Below are 24457 nucleotides of genomic sequence, written 5' to 3' on the forward strand. Positions count from 1 at the left end.
GTGGAATGCCACAGCGCATCTTGGGTCATCAATAGAATGACAGCACTGAGTACAATATCACCCTGCCTCAGAGCAAAAGGTGGTGTTCGTGTAGGGGATGAATGCACACATACAGCCATCCGCACAAATTAGATTCTAACTTCTTGCATAGGGTCATATTTTCCTATTCCTTTTCTGCAGTTCCTGTACCGCTTGCTCTTGGCGGACCGACAGGAGGGACTGAAAGACCAGAGGTCTTGTCAGAAATGTAAATACAATAAAAGACATATCAGCTCTGCATAAATATTCAAATGTTTATGAATATGTATATATATTTCTTTGAATGGAATATGTAAAATATTGTGTTGTATAGTTTTGTCCGTCTGTCTGTCTCCCCTCCCCCTGCACAGCCACTTTTCTCTCTTTGTCTGATTCCACGTGCTTGGGACAACTCTCTTCCCCCTACAGTCACTTGTGCATCCCAGAATGCTTTGCAGAGGAAGCGGTGACGTCACCCCGCTGCTTGGTAACCCCACCCTCCAAAGGAGGAAGAGGAAGTAGAGAAGTGAGGGCTGAGTAGGGTTGCCAGATTGGGGGAAAATCCCCCATTTGTGGGGGAAAATCAAAGCCATGGGAGAAAAAATAGGGGGAAAGGTTTCATGGGGGATTGTATGGGAGAAAATATTTTTCAGATGGGGGGGATTCAGATTGAAATGGGGGATTTCTGTAATATTTTATTCATATTTTTCATTCTTTCTACTAGTTATGATTATGTTATGATTAGGGTTGTGATTTCACTTCCTATGCAGACAGGCTTAAAGTGGCTATAGAGTCAGTGAAGGAGAAGTGCAAGGGGATTCTGGTGCAGATGACACATCAACTGAAGGCTCGACTGCCACCCAACTTCAACATACTGGAAAAACTGGACATGCTGCACCCAAAAGAGGCATTATCAAAAATCAAGAGACCCATCACAGCTATTGCGAACGAATTCCAGGTGGTATGCATGCCAAGACATAGGAGGAACTGAACAACAGTGGTACTGTTGTTGTTTGTGTTCGTCTGTGCAGACAAACACAAAAAGCGTATAGTATTTTAAAATAACGTGCCCCGAAACAATCATTGGTATTTGAAGTATTTTAATAAATACATATTACAGTCTTATTCTCCTGTCATGTTTATTTTTCTGTTTCTTTTCTCTTCTTCAGTCAGCTTGGATCTCATTGCTTGCTGATGACGTCACTCTCCACGATCGGCGCAGATCAAGTAGTAAATATGAAACATGTTTAATAAGGTCGTAGCGGCTCCGACCAGCTTATGATCAGATCGGAGGCAGCGACGCATCAGCCAGTCTCTCACTGCACAACCATCGGCAGCGACGCGCCCGACCAGCTGCCTGTCGTGACGATCAGTGCCAATCTGTCGTGAGGGCCAAATCGGGCTCAAATTGGCCTTAAAATCGTGTAGTGTTACCCCAGCATTAGTTTGTTAAGATTTACATCTATTTAATCATTTTTCATTGGCAACTGCATTTATTCTCACATTGTATCTGTGCAAGGTATACCTAATAATAGTCTCAACAAAAAAATTGTATTGTTTATTCACATTTACTTATGGGGGAAAATTTCTGAAAACAGTTGAAAATGGGGGATTGTTTTCCACTAGTAGGGGAATTTTGAGAGAAGTGTCTGGCAACCCTGGGGCTGAGCCAGTCCACATTCACATCCGGCCTGCAATAAAGACTTCTTTTCCATTTGCAACACAACTCCTGCGCTGCCAGTTTCGTCCTTTAAAATGGTTTCTTCATACCGAATAATTGCAAATTCTGTTAGTTAAAGATGGCCACCATCAACAAGTGAATCTAACAATCGATAGTATATATTGATCTTATTTTAAAGCTAGTACTGTTGATCGGCTCTCTGTGTAGCTGTAATGAAGATTGGGAGGGTGGGATTTGTTATGTATTGTCTGTGATTGGCTAAACTAGAACATACTCTAGCTAACAATGACCGCGTTCGTGTAGCGCGTATTTGCGCAGATGTGCGCTAATTCACCAATTGGATCCGTGGAATTCTGCAGATCTGCGCAGAACTGTGGAAATCTGTGTTACACAAGCGCAATCAATGTCTTCCTGACTGAGAAGTGCTGCATGGAAATACTTTGACAAAGTAAATTAAAACACTGTTAAGTGTATAATATGTCCAGTGTAATTAAACTACCACAAATCTACAATGTTAACCCTGCTAATACACAACGTTGTAGCAACATAATTTACGTTGCCACAACGTTATATAACGTCATGGCAATTATTATTTATTTCTTGGCAGACGACTTACAAAACATAAGCGCGATACAAAGTGCAAAAATACAGTTCAGTACAAGGCATCAAACATTACAAATTCAGATTTACATAATACAAAGCAATTCCAAGCATAATACATTTTACAAATTCAGTACCTTAATATAGGAAGAATCTATATATTCCAGTATCATGTGCTAATGCAGTAGTGTGGTTTTCAGTTGATATTACTTATTGACATACAATCTCTATATTATAAAGTAGAATATATGTTTGGAGTATAAATATCGGTTATACAGATTCATCAAGTTCCAAGCTCAAACTCCATTCTTCACTCTTTGCCATTGTACACTTTATTTATCCCATATTCGACCCATAGCTTGAAATCCTTGAAGTCCCTGGGTGGTGCCTTAGTGTCTTCTGGGCATTCTATGGGCCTTCACCCCCTCCTTTCCCATTACTCCCTTTCTCCCTTTGTCCCTTGTAAAGTATAATTGTGTGATTAATTCATCTTTATTTCACAAGCCCTTCTCTCCAAAGCGTCAAAATTAGGGTGACCCTTAAATATGGAAAATATTTGAACTTTTGAAAATGTTGACTCTCACCCTCCAGACTGTTGCTACACTATAAAAGAAACGTCCCAACGAAATATTTTTGCATTTGGGTAATATTTAGGGTGTGCTCAAGTCGTTTTCATTTTTATATTGTTCGAAAATCTCGTTTGCAACTGCAATTGCTTATTTTTGGTATTTGTTCACTGCCACTCTCACAGCTTACTTATTTATTATTTATTTTGTATGCTGTCCTCAGTGATGTCATCATGAGGTCACTTCCTGCCATTTTGTAATAAACATAAACAAAAACTACGTTAATTATGAAAGTGAATTGTAGATTAAATTTCTGCTAGTGTTAATTATGGCTCTAGTAACTCGTAGCAAAGATGTTATTTATCTTCTGGGTCATATGAAGGACAGTCTGGTTGGAGCTAAGCTGCCATCAGTTGGTGATGTAATGCGCCTTTATCTGCATAAACTTATGAGTAGTGCTAAAACCAAACATGAGGCTGCATCTCAGACAATACATGAAGTGGAACCATTCTGGCACAAGGCAAGGATACCAATAAGACCTCGTCATCATGCTATTGAACAGTTGGAACAGTTAATTTCCAGGTGGGAAAGGCTTAAGAAAAACAAAGGACGTCGAATTAAAACACAGATATCAAACGAAGAAAGCTTAACCGATACATTCTCCGATTTATTTGACATTGCTCACCAGGATGCGTTAGTATTAATCACGGTTGAAGAAGACAGAGCGTTCCAGCTAGCACAATGAGAAAAAGGTAGGAAAGGTGCAATGGCAGGCGTGGATACAAAACTGGTGAAGAAAGAAGCAGAACTGAGGCAAAAACTGGATAAACGCTGCAAGTGGGAAGAAAAACAGAAAGCAGAACTAGATCTTTTCAACCAAAGCATTGCACTGTCATCAAGTGATGATGATACTGATTCTGAACCATTTTCAACAGAGAAAGAATCTAGAAGTTCGATTGTAGGAAACAAATTAACCAGAAAGAGAGGAAGAAAAAATATATTAACTGCTGATGTCATGGCATCACTTGACCGCACCAAAACGAGCTCCCGCAGTGCCGTGCACACACTTTCTGCTAGTGTTCATGCTTCTGGGCAGAAAGTTGAGGAATTCAATATCAACCGCTCTTCAATCCAGCGTGCACGCCAGAATCATCGTTTACTCATCGCAAGTGATCTGAAGGCAAGGTTTGATCCAAAGAAGCCATTAACCCTTCATTTTGATGGCAAGCTGATGATGGATTTAACTGGTGATGAAAAAGTTGACCGTCTTCCAATCCTTGTGTCAGGGTCTGGAGTTGATCAGCTTCTCTGCATTCCCAAACTGAGTGCAGGCACCGGTGAAGCCATGGCAAGTGCCATGCTTGAAGCTGTTGAATCATGGGGAATCAAGGATCAGATAAAAGCAGTTAGTTTTGACACCACGTCGAGCAATACTGGACGAAAAAATGGTGCCTGCGTGTTACTGGAAGGCAAGCTGAATTCACACCTGTTATATTTGGCTTGCCGTCATCATGTACATGAAATAATGCTAGAAGAAGTGTTTGCAGGGGCTATGGGTACATCAAGTGGTCCAGACATCTGACTTTTCAAACGGTTTAAGTCATTTTGGCCTCACATAATTATCAGTGACTACAAGGCAGGAACTGATGACCCACAAGTAGCAGCCGCAGTGCACGACATCAAATCAGAAGCTATATTTTTCTTAGTTTCTCAATTGGAAACTACTCAGCCCCGTGATGACTACAGAGAACTACTTGAGGTAGCCATTCTGTTTCTGGGTGCTGAGCTTCCACGTGGTGTTCATATAATCAAACCTGGTGCACTGCATCGAGCCCGCTTCATGGCCAAGCTGATATACACTTACAAGATATTCTTGTTTCGACATTCTGACTTCAAGCTGACCAACCGTGAACAAAAAGGCTTGGCAGAAATCTGCATATTCGGTGTTCAGGTCTACCTGAAATCGTGGTTCTTGTCTCGGCTGCCAACCATCGCTCCAGCTAATGATCTGAGGCTTCTGCAAACACTGGTTTCGCTCGATTCACAAGCAGCAAAAGGTGCACTAAAGAAGCTCTGTGGCCACCTGTGGTACTTGAGTGAAGAGCTAATTGCATTATCATTCTTTGACAGAGATGTTTCTGCTCAGGTGAAAAAGTTGATGGTTTCAGTACTTCAAAAGTCAGCATCCGAAGATCCACCAAAGCGAATAACAGTTGACATCACCAAAATCCATGAAATGCAGTTGCATGATTTCATGACGATGACTTCAAAGAAGTTCTTTCACTTGTTGTCAATCCCTGATTCATTTCTGCAAACTGATCCAGACAAATGGATAACCAGCCCGGACTATTTGAAGGCTGAGGAAATTGTACGCGCTCTGTGGGTAACAAATGACACTGTAGAGAGAGGTGTTGCCATGATACAGGACTACAGTGGTCTACTGACTAAAAGTGAAGAACAAACACAGTTTCTTCTACAAGTTGTTGCTGAGCATCGAAAGCTTTTTCCAGACAGTAACAAGATGACTGTACTTCATGGGCTTTCTGCATCTACAAGCCTACCATCAGCAGAATGACTGGTATCGTGTTTGCAAGCGTCGAGCGCACTAGTATAGTTAGTTATTAGCTAAAAACTCTGATTTATTTAATTTGTTGTTTAACTTAAACTAATGGTTATGACAATTTGCAATTTTGTGAGCAGGATATCTGCGACATTATAAAATGAGCAGTCATGTAGTGGCTACTGGCTATATTTTAATTTACAGTCTGTTACCTAAAAATCACGTTTTCGCGAAACAATTGAATATTTCTGTATGCTTGAGCACACCCTAAATGTCAACTGATCTCAATAAAATTTTGCACTGTGTACTGTGACAGGGTTATTGATAATGGATGTATAATAATAATTATGGAAAACAACTTTAAGTATGTGCAGCAGAGCCAGAGCCCAGCCCCACTCAAAGGAGAGTAGCACCCAGAAGGTGAGGAGATAGCACATCAAGAGACAAACACTGCAGTAACATGGGTGTGTATGGGGCTGTAGGGAGGTTGGCGGGTAAGAGCGTGGGAGTATCTTGCAGGCTGTTGCCAGTGTAACATCATTCACACTACACTGCAAATTTAAATGTTAGAATTTAACACCACAAAAGAGTTAAATTAATACTTTTAAAAGTGTTGAAATTCTAACACTGTCTCAGAATTAATTTTCTAACACTTTGAGTGTTCAACATAAACAGCACATCAGTGCTAATAGCACTGTGCTCAGTATTGAAACAGCATTTTGCCAACACTAGGTACAGTCAAAAATGTACTCTGTACCAGTGTAAACAACACTACACAGCAAAACATAATTAGCAAATTGAACACTGTAGTTTTAAAATCAACCTTTTTAAAGTGTACATGCACAACCATCCAAAACAGTTTTAAATTAACACTCATGCATTGTTGGGTTCCCAACAGGAGTCCTTTATAAAAATTTAAAAACATCTTGTAATTTAATTGGTTTTACAATTAACTTTTAAGTAAATAAATACCCAGACCCAGACCCAGTAAGGAAAGCAAACTGGTAATGCATATACAGGTAACACTCACAAGCAGATAAATAGTTTCTAATAGAGAAATAGAAATTGCTGTGTGTGCAAAGAGGGTGAAAAACTAAGAGAGCGAGTGAGAGAGATTAGAGACTGATGCAAGTTAACCGGCTGGCACAGATGTTTCGTACTGTGGAGGAGTGAGCATGGTTACTAGCTCATGAATTGATCAGAGGCAGCCTGCATCTCCTGCACCCCCCCCCCCCCCCCATCACCACTGGGTTCCTTTCCCTGCACCTGGGGTAATCAGGGTGTAACTGTGCTTCCCAGAATCTCTTTCTGACCACTCTGAAATCTCTCCAATCCTCACTCATACTGTAATGCTGAAATACAATGCCCACCTTACACACCCCGGCCTATTAACCGATCTCACCAGACAAGATAAAAGCTTTATAACGTCATTATCACGGCAGACTCGGGATCCAGTTACACAGACACACACAAACACACAGACAACTGCTCACCATCCACCCTGTCTGGGATATGTACACACAGATCACAAATGGGTTTCCAAGGAGAAAATCCAGGGCTCAGACAGTCCTTGTCCACACCAGGCCAGAACTATTAATTCCCATTCAGGCTTCTAGTTTTTTTTTTTACCGATGACTAGGCATGTACCAGGGTAAGGTATAGAATGAGTGGGAGGATACTGTTGCTAAAAAACAGCAAAAAGTTGAAATGGACAAATTGCCTTTAATGTATTATTGCAGTTACTGTTTTTATTATTAAGTTCTGTTGATTGGATTAGGACTTTAAACTGGAGTGTGGCTTTGTATCAATATCAGAGGAAATAATACTTGCTGGAAAAATGTCCTGCTGTCCTCTGAAAACAAGACCGGGTTGATATGCAATTTACCACAATATCTTTCTAATACATACTCAGATTAGAGGTGAGGTTGATCTGCATGAATTAATCTTGAGGCTGTTTCATTATATAAAAGATATATGTTAGTTTATCGACTTGAGGACTTTCAGGTTTTTGGTGGAGAAGTTCTGGTCCCAATTCATTTTATGTACTCTAATCTTCCTGGATTTCTATTTATAGAGTTTTCCACTCCCAGGTTGTTCCACTCCAAATTGCTAGTTTTAATTTACTGTTTTTATACATTTTAGACACATTCCTCTCCTTTGCTTCCTGCAGCATGTACACTCACCTAAAGGATTATTAGGAACACCATACTAATACTGTGTTTGACCCCCTTTTCGCCTTCAGAACTGCCTTAATTCTACGTGGCATTGATTCAACAAGGTGCTGAAAGCATTCTTTAGAAATGTTGGCCCATATTGATAGGATAGCATCTTGCAGTTGATGGAGATTTGTGGGATGCACATCCAGGGCACGAAGCTCCCGTTCCACCACATCCCAAAGATGCTCTATTGGGTTGAGATCTGGTGACTGTGGGGGCCAGTTTAGTACAGTGAACTCATTGTCATGTTCAAGAAACCAATTTGAAATGATTCGACCTTTGTGACATGGTGCATTATCCTGCTGGAAGTAGCCATCAGAGGATGGGTACATGGTGGTCATAAAGGGATGGACATGGTCAGAAACAATGCTCAGGTAGGCCGTGGCATTTAAACGATGCCCAATTGGCACTAAGGGGCCTAAAGTGTGCCAAGAAAACATCCCCCACACCATTACACCACCACCACCAGCCTGCACAGTGGTAACAAGGCATGATGGATCCATGTTCTCATTCTGTTTACGCCAAATTCTGACTCTACCATCTGAATGTCTCAACAGAAATCGAGACTCATCAGACCAGGCAACATTTTTCCAGTCTTCAACTGTCCAATTTTGGTGAGCTTGTGCAAATTGTAGCCTCTTTTTCCTATTTGTAGTGGAGATGAGTGGTACCCGGTGGGGTCTTCTGCTGTTGTAGCCCATCCGCCTCAAGGTTGTACGTGTTGTGACTTCACAAATGCTTTGCTGCATACCTCGGTTGTAACGAGTGGTTATTTCAGTCAAAGTTGCTCTTCTATCAGCTTGAATCAGTCGGCCCATTCTCCTCTGACCTCTAGCATCAACAAGGCATTTTTGCCCACAGGACTGCCGCATACTGGATGTTTTTCCCTTTTCACACCATTCTTTGTAAACCCTAGAAATGGTTGTGCGTGAAAATCCCAGTAACTGAGCAGATTGTGAAATACTCAGACCGGCCCGTCTGGCACCAACAACCATGCCACGCTCAAAATTGCTTAAATCACCTTTCTTTCCCATTCAGACATTCAGTTTGGAGTTCAGGAGATTGTCTTGACCAGGACCACACCCCTAAATGCATTGAAGCAACTGCCATGTGATTGGTTGGTTAGATAATTGCATTAATGAGAAATTGAACAGGTGTTCCTAATAATCCTTTAGGTGAGTGTATATTGGAAGTGTGATGGTTTTGACGAATGTGAAACTGGTGCAAATGTTAGATTTTACATACTCTAGATTTTCAAGTTTTATTTTTCAATTATATTTTAAAGCATGACCTTAAATTTGACAAACAAGACAAGTGTTCTTTTACGGTAATGTTAAATTAGAAATTCGTCAGTCAAAAGTATCTTGTATTTGATATTCTTAATGGGTCAATTTCTGTTATACAATTAGAATCTAGATGGTGGAATGACAGTTTTTTGTTTTGTTTTTAAGGTAAGGGTTCAGTTGCAATAATTTGTCTCTTTAGTTCTGGAGATACTCACCAAGCCTGCTAGCAGCTTGATTCTGCAACTGGCTGGAGCTTCCATTGGAATTGTTAGTGGAGGATAGTTCAGGATGCTTGAATAATTCCCTCACCAAATGTTAATGTTGCATTGCATCGGCTTGTTTTAGCTAATGCTCTTTCCTTTAATGACCAAACATGGCCTGTGCTTGTTTTGGTGTTCAGGTAGAATTACTGAAGTGTCATTAATTTGGTTTTAAGTCACTGTTTCTTGTTTGTTACTGAGGAAGAAGCTAGTTAAAGTTTATGTTATCAGCATGTAGTTTGTAGTTTTTATTGGGGTATGCTGTCCTACTTTATTGAATATATAATGTATTTAGAATATCTGTGTTTCACAAAATCTTGCAGCGCTGACATCACTTTAAAATTAGTGAATTCTCTTTGAAATCATTGCAGCTCTCTGGCTGATTCCTGCTGCGCACCCATTTGTCAGTGACGGAGTCTGGTTTTGTGAAGACCAGCATGGAAGTCTGTCTCCTGTCATAGACCACAATCCTAAATTTTCAATTAGGAGAGTATATAAATGTATGTATATACTTGCCAAAATAAGGTTGTATGATTTACAGTAGCGTTCGTCTCACCCCAATTTGTAAAAGCTGACTGCAGCATATCCCTAATGAAACTACAGAAAACAGAGTGGTAAAGCAAAGTGAAGTCATGGTAAAACATGAAGAGGAAGAAGTACGGTATAGTAAACCATGGAAAAAAACAAACAGAAAAGCCCATGCAGTGCCATACTTATTGTGGAAGCTGGCAAATCACCATGATAATTGAGTGTGGTAAGCTTTTATAAGGGCAATCAGAAACAGCGGTGTGCCACTATGTACTGGTTGTGTTTACATGACTGACCACAGTGAGTGCAGGTGCTGTGTGTGGTGAAAAGTCTGGGGAGTACAGTTGTTGCTAACTGTGGGTTAGAACTGGAGCTGCTGTGAAGGAGAATTCAGTCTCAGTGCCACAATTGTCATTCAACAAACACATGCAAACACAGCACACACAAAAAGTCTGAATGTGGATTAACCTATACAGTGGAGGTCAGCACTGTGTGACAAAGTCCATTACTGGCAGGAGCTGTTTCAGGACAGAGAATATGTCTGCCTTTACAGTTTGTTCAGGTTTCAATGGCTTCAGCATCTGAGCTTCTCCAAGCAAGGGGAATATTTCTGTTAGCTACCATTAGCAAAAATGTCAATTACATTTGAAATGGGTACAATTATATCTTTACACAGAAATACAGAAAGATTCCCCTCCCCCAAACCTCCCTTTTTCTCTCTCCCCTCGCTAGCACTGCATCACTCTGTCTTTCTCTATCCTTCTAGGTCTAGGTCCACAAACTCAGCTCTCTCTTTCTTCTTAAAATGTATTTTCTGAATCTCTCTTACTCTCTTTCCTTGCCTTCCATCCTCTCTCTTGCTGGCATCCTCCTTCACTTTCCATCCCCCTCCTTTCATCCCTCCATCTCTCTCTCTCTCTCTCTCTCTCTCTCTCTCTCTCTCTCTCTCTCTCTCTCAGACATATCAGTAATCCATGTGATGGGAGTCTCTCCCTAAACTGTCTGCCTCCATTTTGAGAAGGGAGAGTTTCATCATACTACTGTCTGTGTATTTATAGGCACTCTCCCTACTGGGCTGTGACCAGAGCACACATATAGAGAGACACATGTACACACAGAAACAATCACACAGTCAGACAGACATCCACAAATGAACATAGACAATCAGACAGAGACATATGCAAACACAGCCACACAAAAACACACACACATAGAGAAACAGAAACTAAGGAAAACTGGTATAGAGACACAGAAGTAGAGGGAGACAGAGACATAAAGGGGTGTGGTAGAGAGAGAGTTATAGAGAGTGAAGTAGAGAGAGCTAGATAGAGAGCTAGAGAAAGGCTGAGACAGGTAGAGAAGCCAAGACAGAAATAGTGAAAGGTAGAGACAGGTAGAGAAGGCAAGAGAGGGTGAGGCTAGGGTGATTTGAACACACAGTGAGGGAATGTGCACTGACTGCTGCTGATGGTCTCTCGAGGACACTACTGAGAGATTGAGAGGGTTTTACATTAAAATGAATGAAGTCTACATATAATGTACTGACATTTATAATAAAGGTATACCTAATATGAGGTCTTTCCTCTCACTAAAATATGTGTGTGTGTGTGTGTGTGTGTGTGTGTGTGTGTGTGTGTGTGTGTGTGTGTGTGTGTGTAAATAGATAATTTTAAAGCACCACTGCAGCACTTGCACACACATTTAACACACACAGACTGGGGCTTAAGATGTCAGATTGACTGGACAGTCCAGAGAACCAGTGCAGTCTCCCTTATAGTTACACAAAAACACTTTATTCAAAAGATTATCAAAACTTTCAAACTCTTTAACAGAAACAAATCAAAAATCCTAAACTAGAACTTGTGTTTTAAACAAAAAAACCACAACATATATTGAGTCTGAAAATCAGTAGCAACGATATAACATAATGTTTTTCCAGTGCTATTGTGATGCTCTGTGTGTATATTCTTACACAAAGTGGTCCACCAGTCTGACAGCACACATCATAATTCTCAGCTCCTATAGGTTCTATTTTGAGAGCTGGAGTCTGGCTAAGGCCTACGCAGAGGCTGGCAGGACAGTCAGGAAATCAAACCTGTCTCCCTGTTATACAACCACGGGTAACTGACTCCCAGCTCCCAGCGGCCTGGCATCTATAGTGTTTCAACTACATGCTTAGGGTCCCTGAATTCTAAACTGAGCATAGAGCCTCATTGCAACCCCCCCACCCCCCTCTCAACTCCAGTCATCTCCCTCTTCTGACCTTCTGTGTTCATGCAATCCCATCTATGTGGAACTGAATTCCAACTGCTGCCTTCTGTTTAATCACATTTTCTCCTCTTCTATTCTACTCCATTCCCATTCCGGTGTGCTTCATTCTATCCTGTTTCACTCCAGGCAAACACACACACATATGCACACACTCCCTCTGAAGGACACTGGAGCTGCACTCTTACATCAAGAAAACTGTGCTAAAAAGATCAACAGAAACAATATTCAACATGGTTATTTTATCAATTAGATATACAGTGGCCTCCAAGTTCATACACATGATAAATTGTAACAGTAAGTTGATTTAACAAGAGAATTGCAATATTTTTTTGCTCAAATAAAAAAAGTTTTTTAAACTAATGACATTTCACAGAGCAACATCATATGTTATGATTTTGTTTATTTTTTTAACCACACAGATCAAACAATTAGTGGTTTGTGCATCCTCCTTTGGCTTTGATGAGTTTAGCAGTAGAGGGAACCAGGTTTTTCGGCATAAAAGCCCTGATATATACTTGAATCCATCTTTCCATCGATTCTAACAAGGGCATCAAGGCAAAACAGATCCACCACCACATTTCACAGGGGAGGATGTCCATATCAACATGAGCTAAACCTTTTTTACATCAAAAATATAACTGCTGAGCATGTCCAAAAAGTGCAATTTTCATTCATCTGACCATCAAATATGGTCCCAAATGTCATTAAGATGCAGTCTGGAAAATGCATAACACTTATTTTTGTGTTGCACTGTCAGAAGAGCCTTCTTCATTATTAACACCAGATTCATGCAGCTGTATTTGACTGGTACTTTTTGAGACATGGTGTGATGATGTCACACTCTCTTGCAGATCTCCAACCACTGCCATTGAGTTTCCACCCAAACCACTTTTTTATATATTTTCTTTTATCCTCTTCATGGTAAGGTATCAACTGTTTCAGTAGCCTTGAACATCTTGATAATAGATGCTATACTAGTAGAAACTGGTAGGTTTCTTTATAGACGTCACCCAACTCAAAGGCCCTTTGCCTGTTATCTTCGTATAGCACTCTGACTTAGACCATGATACATGCCAATTATGGGTTGTTTCAGTGTGAAACTTCCTTTTATAACCCATGGAAACAGATTTCCTTTGGAAGCTTCTATAAAACTCCTGAAATATCCTATTAACTTCCAGGAAACTGATGCAGGATTATTTTTGAAGGGTTTAATTTTGCAATACTTACAGAATATAATAAAACTGATCATTGTGTTTAAAAAAAAAAATGCCAGTATTTGTGAAACATATGTTGTTCTGTGCAGTTATTAGTATAACAATCATTCATATTTTCATTTCTCTGAGCAAAAAGCATTTCTTCTGCTAAATATATTTTTTGTTTACAATTTTGGAGGCCACTGTATAACACTGCTTTAGCTAAAACATATTCTATTGGTTTAAGGTTCCCCTACCTCTAACTACTCCTCTAGGTAAGCAGTTATTCAGACCAGTTTATAAATAACTGGTAACTTAGTGGAACAAAAGTCAGAAGACTGTTGCTCAGCAGGAACTAAGTTTGAGAGACCTGATTTATTACTTTCTGACAGCAGGGCGTCACACTGGCTTGGGTGTTGGTCAGGTATGTGTGAATAATATCTGTGAGGGGTGAGGGGGAGTACACACAGAGTGCAACACTATAAGAAGGCATGACAGTGACGGTGACAAGAGTACTGTCCCTGTTTACCTTTAAGGTAAACTTACAGTCCTAAAATTACAACAACAATAATAATAATATTACAGACACACATATGAACAAGCTACACTACAACAGGACCAAGGGTCTGTAACATAGCTGCTCACATTCTAGCATGCTTATGTAGATTAATTGTTTTTGACATTTGTGCCATCGAACTTCCGACCTCCACCAACCAACACACTCACAAACACACGCACACTCACCAGAGGCCAACTGCATCCACCCGCAGATCTTGTACACGGTAGCTGTGCTGCAGAAGAAGAAGAGGGCGAAGCACACTATACAGGTGATCACCAGCACCATGGACAGACCAATGAAGAAGGAGGCGGCCTTGAAGGCGCTGGAGGGGATGGAGCTGAATTCGGTGAAGCTGCCTTCACATACTAGATCCCGCGATGTGCCCTCGCTGATGCAGTAGTGAAACAGGCCGAAGTAACCGGCCTTCGGGGTGTCCACGCCGTCGCCTATCCAGTAGGGCTGGATAAAGCACACCACGTTTACGATGGCGAAAAGGATGGTGAAAATGGCCCACAGCACTCCAATGGCCCGCGAGTTTCGCACGTAGTTGGTCTGATAGATTTTCGCTGCTTCCTGGGCCGGCAACATCGCCGCAGGAGTCCCCGGAACCATACTTATTAACTAATCCCTTCTCTCCCAACCAACCACCCAAATAAATCGAAGCGAGAATGTTGTTTTTCTATTACCAATCGGAAGACATAAACTGTTTTTATTGTAATAGAAGGGGTGACAATTGGAACAATACCGACGCTGCTGTTGTCTTCCCTTATGTTTCTCTGCTATTCTCTCCCCCAGAGAAGTAGAGTTGTCCCGGGTTGCTACTGGGTATTAATGTGATCCTGGTGTCTCTCTGGGCTGCTCCCGGAGAAAAGTGCTCCTAGCCCGCATCTCACTCCACCTGATCCTGCCGTACGGCGACTGCGTCCCCGGGATCAAGCCCAGAAGAACAAGTCTAGGCTGCGGTTCAGTTCGGTTTGGTGCTCCAGACAAATGGACTCGACTCGGATCGAATCGGATCTCTCTCTCTCTCCGTAACGGACTGTAATCCGCTCTCTCCCGCCGCCTCTGACACAGGGAGAGAGACACTGCGACCTCTTTATCTTTCCATTCCCAGACTAATACATCACATACAATTGAATAATAATAATAATAATAATAATAATAATAATAATAATAATAATAATATCAACACAGGATAATCTAAAATCTAACGATTGAGTAGAAATCTCTTCAGAATCTCGTATTGTATTATATAGTTATATAATAATAATAATCATCATTATTATTGTTAACAATAATACAATATTATTACTAATAATAACTGCCTGCCTGTGTGAGTCGAGCTGCCTCTGCGACAGAAATCGAGATCAGACGGTGAGCCGCAGTAGCTTGGTTGCTACGGAGATTATTATTGCGACCAACCTTCAGCTTCCTCTCACAGAATAATAAATACATCAATAAAATATAAAAAAACAACAACCGTGAACAGTGTTACCATATGACAGACAGAGGAGAGAGAGAGGCGATCCGAAGCGATAACGCAGAGAGCTGGTCGAGAAGGCACGGAAGGGCTCTTCTCCTATTTTTTCCCTTTTTTAAAATTAAATCCCTCTTTCAGTAGCGTATAACCTCCGCGAGACGATGCGCGTGTCCTAGTTGAGTTCTGTCTCAGCAGCGCAATGATCTCCACAACTCTCTCTCTCTCTCTCTCTCTCTCTCTCTCTCTCTCTCTCTCTCTCTCTCTCTCTCTCTCTCTCTCTCTCTCTGCTGTAGCGGAGAACCAGACCCGAACATTCTCCTTATAACTCCAGAATAGCACAGAGGAAGGAAGGGAGTGGAGTGCAGCGGCTAAACAGACAATATAGGAAGAAATAGCAAAAAACTCAATACATGAATGGGTCAATCCAGGCGCCAGTTTCTCACCCCCTTCCCACAGTCAGTGTAGTCCACACAGCATTTGACTGAAATATTTCGGCATCTCTCTCTCTCTCTCTCACTCTCTCTCTCTCTCTCTCTCTCTCTCTCTCTCTCTCTCTCATGCAATAGCGAATGTACAGAACCTTACAACACATGTATGTGTCACACACACTGCACACCACTACTGCCGCTACGAAGTGACGTCAACGCCAAGGAAGAGATTCGGCTCCAGCGACATTCGGCTCCCTTCTCGTTACATAAGAACATACGAGAGGAGGCCATTCGACCCATCGTGCTCGTTTGGTGTCCATTAATATCTAAGTGATCCAAGGATCCTATCCAGTCTACATAGATGGAGATGCGAAGAAAGGGGCTGCACTGTATTAATAAATGCACTGCTGTTTTTGCGCTCGTTTGAAATAAGCATTTAATTTATAATAACTCTCCTTTGCCTCGTGACCCCCCCCCCAAAAAAAAAAAAACACAAGAAGAATACAAACACAAACAATTTGAGAACACAAAAAATATTTTGAGAACACACAAAAAAATACCACAACACACAACAACCCTCACAACGGAAATTACATCACTCATGAGAAGGCAGTCTGAAGCAGGAGGAAGCTGAAGAGAAACGGTTGGAAATCGATAAGGAGTGTTTGTTTTTAATCATAAATGTGCTTATTATTGTAACATGTTAATTGACACATGCTGTAGAGCAGGTAGCAACCTAGTGTTAGAAAAAATTCATGTATTACAGTATTAATGTATTTATTTACATTATATGTATAATAGTGTTTTATTAATGCGCCATCATGCTTTTATTTGGAAACAATGACAGAGAATACATTAAGTCACGTTTCTCAACGCAGGTCATGTTTTGTCCAGGTCGGCTCGACTTCCAAAAGGGCATGACCTGCACTGAGAAATCGTTTTGCCCCAACTGTTGCAAATCTCTTCGGTTCTTGTCAGACGAAAATTATGGAGCGCCATTTGTGCCAAAAGTGTTCGTCCATCAATTTGGTAGTTCATTGGGAAATTCGTCAATTTGGTAATTCAGCTGGCAGTTTGGCCATATAGTTGTAAATGGATGAATTTACTACTATATGGCCAAACTGTCAATTTGATAATTTGTCTGATTCGTATGTCAAATAATCCGTAATTACACTGATCAAATTAATTAATGTGGCTATTAATTAAGATAAACAGACAAACTTCCAGACAACCAGACCAACTTCCAAACAAACTTATAGACAAATCAATGAACTTCCAGACGGACCGATGAACTTCCAGACAACCAGACTAACTTCCAGACAAACAGACCAACTGTCAATCATGCACTGTGCCAAACCCATTTGAATCTTTCTAGTCAATAGGAGCAGACATGCCTACCAATACAACTCCAGGCTCACATAAAACGGCTTCAGCCAATAATGGTGCAATTTATTAGAAAGGGCGTTTCTCTGTCTGTCACCTCAATCCGCGTTTTTTTCCACTCATTAGAATATCTGCGCTATGAATCCAAATCACTCATCAGAAATCCATCAGGCTATAAAATCGCACTAGTAGTCTATACTCCGTGAGACAGAAGGACAAGCAACAATGGATTATATTTATTTCAAAATAGATTGGATCCTTGATGGTGGGGTTGTGGGGCTGCGACAGCCTCCTCTCAGTGGGGGGGTGAGATGGGCTTGACATTATATTGGGGGCTTTTCTTTACGCATTGTTGGCACACATATGTATTTATTTATTTAACTCTACGCACTACATGTGTTTATACAGAAATATTTTGTTTTTAAACTTTACCGATTGCAAATCATTGCAATATTAACTAATTACTTTAAGTCAGATAATGTACTGTATTTTTTTAAATATGTGCACACAAAAATAAACTACACAATACATACTAAAGCCAAATAAACACACTAACAATAATCTCCTTGCCCTAGCCAATCGAACAGGTATATCAATTTATATACAATTAAACATCATAAAAATACAATCTGACAGTCTGTTAAAATGCCAAAAGCATCTTCTCTTAACCAAACAAATTCACATTTAATACAAAAACACATGTGTGTCATCAGGGTTGGGTGGGTTACTTTTAAAAAGTATTCCGTTACAGAATACTGATTACGGGGGGCGCTGTTGAGCACAGGTATGTGAGGACGCAATTTTCTCGAGCTCGGCAAACATCATCCTTTTATTTATTATTTATTGAAAACCATTTTTTTATACTACCCCATTTCAATTAGTTTTACGTTTATTTTGGGAGTTGATTTCTGCCATTAGTGATTATATTTAATCCATTGCAATGCCAGGACCCCAAAGCAAAAAAGACTCTCATGCAGAGGCCCATGCACCCTCGCCCTCTGTTACTACCGACTCCCAGCGAATTCATCGCTAAAGCTCTGGTGGAAATCCTTGGCCTGGAGGGGACACTGCTGCTGGACAGAGCACACCGCTCCCTGCAACCCAAACCCCAAGAGGGAGAGAGGCAACATCCCTTTATTATTACGGGTCCATCGAATTGATGTGAAAGAGAAGATTCCCCGTCTTGCCAGACAGAACCAACTCCGATTTCGGGGGGTGAGGGTGTTTGTCTTCCCTGATTTTGCACCTGAGATTGCAAGGAAGCGATCTGTCTATGGGGAGGTTAAGCGCATTCAATCTCCCTGATGTAAGGTATGGCTTGCTTTTTCCTTCTCGTTTCAAGATTTTGTTTGGGGGAACCCAGCACATCTTTGAAAACCCTGAGGATGTGATGACTTTTGTCAAGCGGAGTGTCCTGCCTGCAGCGGGTTCCCTCCCTGTGTGAGTGCTCTGTCTGGCGAGGAACTGTAGGGCTGTAATAGCCTTCTGTGTTTCATCTTAATCTGGCTTAATTTGCTTACATAGTAATGGTTGGCAAGAACTATGACATCATTAAATTGTAGTGCTTTACTACTACTCATTTGCTGTTTATTACACCTCTTTTATAAGACTTTACATAATAATTATAATAAATACAAAAAACATGTTTAGGTGTTCCACTGTTACAAGTTTAGATGAGTTTTAGATGAGTACTTTTATTGTTTTCAATGCAAGCTTTTGACATGCCTACACGGTAATACAGTAGATATTTTCACATACATTGGTATTTTAAAGTAATTACTATATAATGATGGTGACCCTGCAGTTATATTGAGGCTTATTATTTACAGTTTGTTTCTATTTGCACAATTACGGAGTACTGCTTGCTGATTTATTGTATATATATATTTAGGATTATTAGTACGTCACACTTTGTTTCGGGACGTGTTTTTGGGTGGAGGGTGGGAATTTTATTTTTATTCTTATCTTATCTTTGCTTTGTTTTTCTTTTTTTTCTTCACTTTTCATCTTTGTGGCTGTTGTGTGCTCAGCCAAGCAGCATGTGATTGGTAACACTCTCCTATATTTTTATGCCACCCTGTGATCAATCAGTCCAATCTTATAAAATCTTTTTACTATGACTAATCCCAGACGGAGGTCCTGTGTTGATGGGTGCTCTGTAAACTTCAACAGTTGGAATGTGAAGGGCCTTAATCACCCTGTGAAACGTAATAGAGTCTTAACTCATCTACAACAACTTAAGACATACATTGCATTTTTACAGGAAACCCACTTTCACACATTGGACCATTTCAGGATTCGAAGGGGCTGGATGGGGCAGTTTCACTAAAATTTCCATAGAAAGGCTCGAGGAGTGGCATTTTAGGGTGCAAAACAATCCCTTTTTTAGCATCCGAGGTTACCTCTGATTTGAATGGTAGATTCATTGTGGTCACTGGCAAACTTTCCAATGTTTCTGTAATTTTGGTAATTTTCATTACTAACTTTTTTTCCTCCCTGCCTTCCCTGGATTCCCACCAGCTGATTCTTGGTGGGGACTTTAATTGTTCTCTCAATCCAGCTCTTGACCGCTCTTCTAATAAGTCTGCATCTGTTTCTAAAACCGCTTTAGCTTTTAAATCTTTCATTGATTCTTATGCAATCTCTGACCCATGGCGGTTCCTTTTTCCATCTTCAAGACAATATTCTTTCTTCTCCCATGTCCATCACACTTACTCCCGGATTGATTATTTCTTTTTAGACAATAAATTACTCCCATTTATCTGTTCATGCACAAACAACAGTATTGTAATTTCAGATCACGCTCCTATAACCTTAGAATTAAGTTTTCCTAACCAATCTGCTACACATCATCCCTGGAGATTCAATCCGCTGTTACTGTCTGATTCTAACTGCTCAGTTTTTTTTAGAAACAAATACCACACCAGATATTTCTCCCTCCACTTTTTGGGAGACATTTAAGGCTTATATACGAGGTCAAATAATTTAATTTACTGTTCAAAATAATAAACGCAGATCAGGGAGACTTTCAGAACTGGTTAATCTCATCTCTCAAATAGATCAAGTTTATGCCAACTCCCCTACACCAGAACTTTACAAGGAGCATCTAGCTTATCAGACTGAATTTGATCTTTTGTCTACCAAACAGACAGAACATCTGCTGTACAAAGCCCGCCATACAACTGATGAGTATGGCGACAAGGCCAATAAAGCACTCGCCCATTTTCTTCAGCAGTCAGCTGCTCCCCATTTAATTTCACAAATTCAGTCCCAGTCTGGCCTGGTAAATGATCAAAAGGAAATAAACAATCAGTTCTATAATTTCTACTCATCTCTTTACACATCCGAATCACCTTCAGACCCTTCCTCTCTAGACTATTTTTTTCATGACCTCAGCATTCCTATTGATTCTGATATGAAGTCTTCTGTAGAAAACCCTGTTTCCCCTGATGAGATAACTAGGGCAATCAAATCCTTGCAGACCGGCAAATCCCCTGGACCTGATGGCTTCCCTGCAGAATTCTACAAAAAGTTTAGCAAACAGTTATCACCTATTCTAACTTCTATGTTTTTGTATGCTTTTAATTCCTCAACCCTACCCCCTACTTTTTGAAAGCCTCAATATCCTTATTGCTTAAGAAAAATAAACACTCCATCAACTGCAGCTCATATCGTCCCATATCACTTTTAAATGTGGATGTTAAAATCCTTGCTAAAATTTTAGCCTTGAGTCTGTCTTGCTGTCACAGTTGACCAGTACACCGGACTGGAGAACCCAGGTGTAGAGAGAAGGAGAAGTGTCAAGACAGGCAGGGTCTAGGGCAGGTAAACAGGATCCGAAGAGACAGGCAAGAGAGTAGTCAAGAGGCAGGCGAAGAGTCAGGCATTGAGCAAACAAGTCTGTGGGGAAAATCCGAGAGGCGGTGGTCCAGGAAACAAACAAGAGTCGAAAACAAGAAGCAAAAAAGAGAATACTTAGGACTGACTACACGAGGAAGAACAAAACTGAGCATTGACTTGTGGAGATGCAGAGGTTTAAATAGAGACCTAGGTGAAGCAGAGGACAGGGATGTGAGGTGCGGGGTCAATAGTGTTGAAGGGAGAAGCTAGCATGTGCACATGGTTCTGTGGAATGTAACTGAAGTGATTGATGCAAGTGAAAATGGAGAGAATGGTTTAAAACTCGGGAGATGACGACCTCTGGTGGCGAACAGGGGAATGGGTGAGTGAGGATGACACACTTGGCATCAATAATTTCTCCAGATCAAACTGGATTTATTCGAAACAGACATTCCTTTTTTAAACGGCTTTTTAATATTATTTACACTCCCTCAGTAACACCTCTGCCTGAGGTGCTTGTTTCTCTTGATGCTGAGAAAGCTTTTGATCGGGTCGAATGGGACTACCTTTTTGATATGTTACAATGGTTTGGCTTTGGCCCTACATTCATTTCTTGGATTAAATTGCTGTACTCTTCCCCTCTTGCTTCTGTCCGAACTAATAGTACCCAGTCTAAATATTTTCCTCTTCAGCGTGGAACCAGACAAGGGTGTCCACTTTCCCCTCTCCTCTTTGCCTTAGCTATTGAGCCCCTTGCCATTGCACTTTGTGATAATCAGCAGGTGCAGGGCATAGAACGGGGACAGAAGGTTTCCCTGTATGATGATGACCTATTACTTTATATTTCTGAACCGGCTACTTCTCTTCCACACGCAATATCCATTTTGGAACAGTTAGGGAAGTTCTCAGGATACAAATTGAACCTTGATAAAAGTGAACTTTTTCCCATTAATTAAGCTGCCGCCCAATATCCGCGTCACACTTTACCCTTTAAAATTGCCCATGATAATTTCACATATCTGGGAATTTCAGTTACACATTCTCATGCTCCATCCCACTGCTCCATCCTCTCTATGAAAGTGAATCTGTTCACGGAACTCAACTTGTATAATCTGTAGCTCATCTAAACATAAAGTTATGCACAGTGAGGGAAAAAAATATTTGATCCCCTGCTGATTTTGTACATTTGCCCACTGACAAAGAAATGATCAGTCTATAATTTTAATGGTAGGTGTATTATAACAGTGAGAGACAGAATAACAACAAAAAAATCCAGAAAAACGCATTTAAAAAAAGTTAAAAATTGATTTGCATGGTACTGAGGGAAATAAGTATTTGATCCCCTATCAATCAGCAAGATTTCTGGCTCCCAGGTGTCTTTTATACAGGTAACGAGCTGAGAGAGTGCTCCTAATCTCAGCTTGTTACCTGTATAAAAGACACCCGTCCACAGAAGCAATCAATCAATCAGATTCCAAACTCTCCACCATGGCCAAGACCAAAGAGCTGTCCAAGGATGTCAGGGACAAGATTGTAGACCTACACAAGGCTGGAATGGGCTACAAGACCATCGCCAAGCAGCTTGGTGAGAAGGTGACAACAGCTGGTGCGATTATTCGCAAATGGAAGAAACACAAAATAACTGTCAGTCTCCCTCGGTCTGGGGCTCCATGCAAGATCTCACCTTGTGGAGTTTCAATGATCATGAGAACGGTGAGGAATCAGCCCAGAACTACACGGGAGGATCTTGTTAATGATCTCAAAGCAGCTGGGACCATAGTCACCAAGAAAACAATTGGTAACACACTACGCCGTGAAGGACTGAAATCCTGCAGCGCCCGCAAGGTCCCCCTGCTCAAGAAAGCACATGTACAGGCCCGTCTGAAGTTTGCCAATGAACATCTGAATGATTCAGAGGAGAACTGGGTGAAAGTGTTGTGGTCAGATGAGACCAAAATCAAGCTCTTTGGCATCAACTCAACTCTGTGTTTGGAGGAGGAGGAATGACCCCAAGAACACCATCCCCACCGTCAAACATGGAGGTGGAAACATTATGCTTTGGGGGTGTTTTTCTGCTAAGGGGACAGGACAACTGCACCGCATCAAACGGACGATGGACGGGGCCATGTACCGTCAAATCTTGGGTGAGAACCTCCTTCCCTCAGCCAGGGCATCGTGGATGGGTATTCCAGCATGACAATGACCCAAAACACACAGCCAAAGGCAACAAAGGAGTGGCTCAAGAAGAAGCACATTAAGGTCCTGGAGTGGCCTAGCCAGTCTCCAGACCTTAATCCCATAGAAAATCTGTAGAGGGAGCTGAAGGTTCGAGTTGCCAAACGTCAGCCTCGAAACCTTAATGACTTGGAGAGGATCTGCAAAGAGGAGTGTGACAAAATCCCTCCTGAGATGTGTGCAAACCTGGTGGCCAACTACAAGAAACGTCTGACCTCTGTGATTGCCAACAAGGGTTTTGCCACTGAGTACTAAGTCGAAGGGGTCAAATACTTATTTTACTCATTAACATGCAAATCAATTTATAACTTTTTTGAAATGCGTTTTCCTGGATTTTGTTGTTATTCCATCTCTCACTGTTAAAATACACCTACCATTAAAATTATAGACTGTGGTCCCAGCTGCCTTGAGATCATTAACAAGATCCTCCCGTGTAGTTCTGGGCTGATTCCTCACCGTTCTCATGATCATTGAAACTCCACAAGGTGAGATCTTGCATGGAGCCCCAGACCGAGGGAGACTGACAGTTATTTTGTGTTTCTTCCATTTGCGAATAATCGCACCAACTGTTGTCACCTTCTCACCAAGCTGCTTGGCGATGGTCTTGTAGCCCATTCCAGCCTTGTGTAGGTCTACAATCTTGTCCCTGACATCCTTGGACAGCTCTTTGGTCTTGGCCATGGTGGAGAGTTTGGAATCTGATTGATTGATTGATTGCTTCTGTGGACAGGTGTCTTTAAGTAGTTTGAAATGAAGTAGTTCCCTGTAAAATACATCTAGCCATTAAACAATCAAACATTAATAATCCATTAAAATCCATACTGAATCACCTTTATTTAAAGTAATATACCTTTGATGTGAGCCTTTAGGTGTAGTTCAGGGGTGGGGTTGGAGAGGGCCTGTTTTCTCTTTGTCCATTTTGTTTATTTTTGTAAAACCAACCTTTATATCAGATCAAATGAAACAGAGAGCTGTGGAAGATCCTGAAGACTGTACTAAAGCACTACACTAGTATAACCAAGATGTAACCACAGGATCATCATTCACTGTTGCAATTGACTCTATACTCTGGCTTTAGGTTCTTTTTGACTGTAAAATACCAGTTCCTTCATGGATGCAGAAACAGATGCTTGGATGATCTTCTGTACCTGCTTTGCAACAAGGTCCTGAGTTACTTTGGATACCTGGACATGCTCCAACAGTCAGGGAGGGTGAGGAATGACAGGGAAATTAAATTATATTAAAGTGTAATTGAGGCTACAGGAAAGTTAAATGAAAAGTGGCAAGATAAAGTGAAATGGGTTTCAGAATTTGAGGCTGAAGTTCCCAGTTATTCGAAGCCTGATGTAATGT

The 24457-nt window shown here is 41.0% G+C and overlaps 1 protein-coding gene across 2 annotated transcripts in view; it reads right to left on the minus strand.

Annotated features, from left to right (window-relative positions):
• The window catches only part of lhfpl3 (LHFPL tetraspan subfamily member 3), a 50234-nt gene extending 34498 nt beyond the window's left edge, over positions 1-15736 (minus strand). For both annotated transcript variants that reach the window (XM_066705542.1, XM_066705543.1), the window contains exon 1: positions 13924-15736. In XM_066705542.1, coding sequence (XP_066561639.1) covers positions 13924-14350 — 427 coding nt within the window. In that variant the 5' untranslated portion in view covers positions 14351-15736. The remainder of the gene's footprint in view (positions 1-13923) is intronic.
• Between the last annotated feature and the right edge of the window lie 8721 nt (positions 15737-24457).

The sequence above is a fragment of the Amia ocellicauda genome, chromosome 5 (assembly GCF_036373705.1).
Source record: "Amia ocellicauda isolate fAmiCal2 chromosome 5, fAmiCal2.hap1, whole genome shotgun sequence".
Classification (NCBI taxonomy): Eukaryota; Metazoa; Chordata; class Actinopteri; order Amiiformes; family Amiidae; genus Amia; species Amia ocellicauda.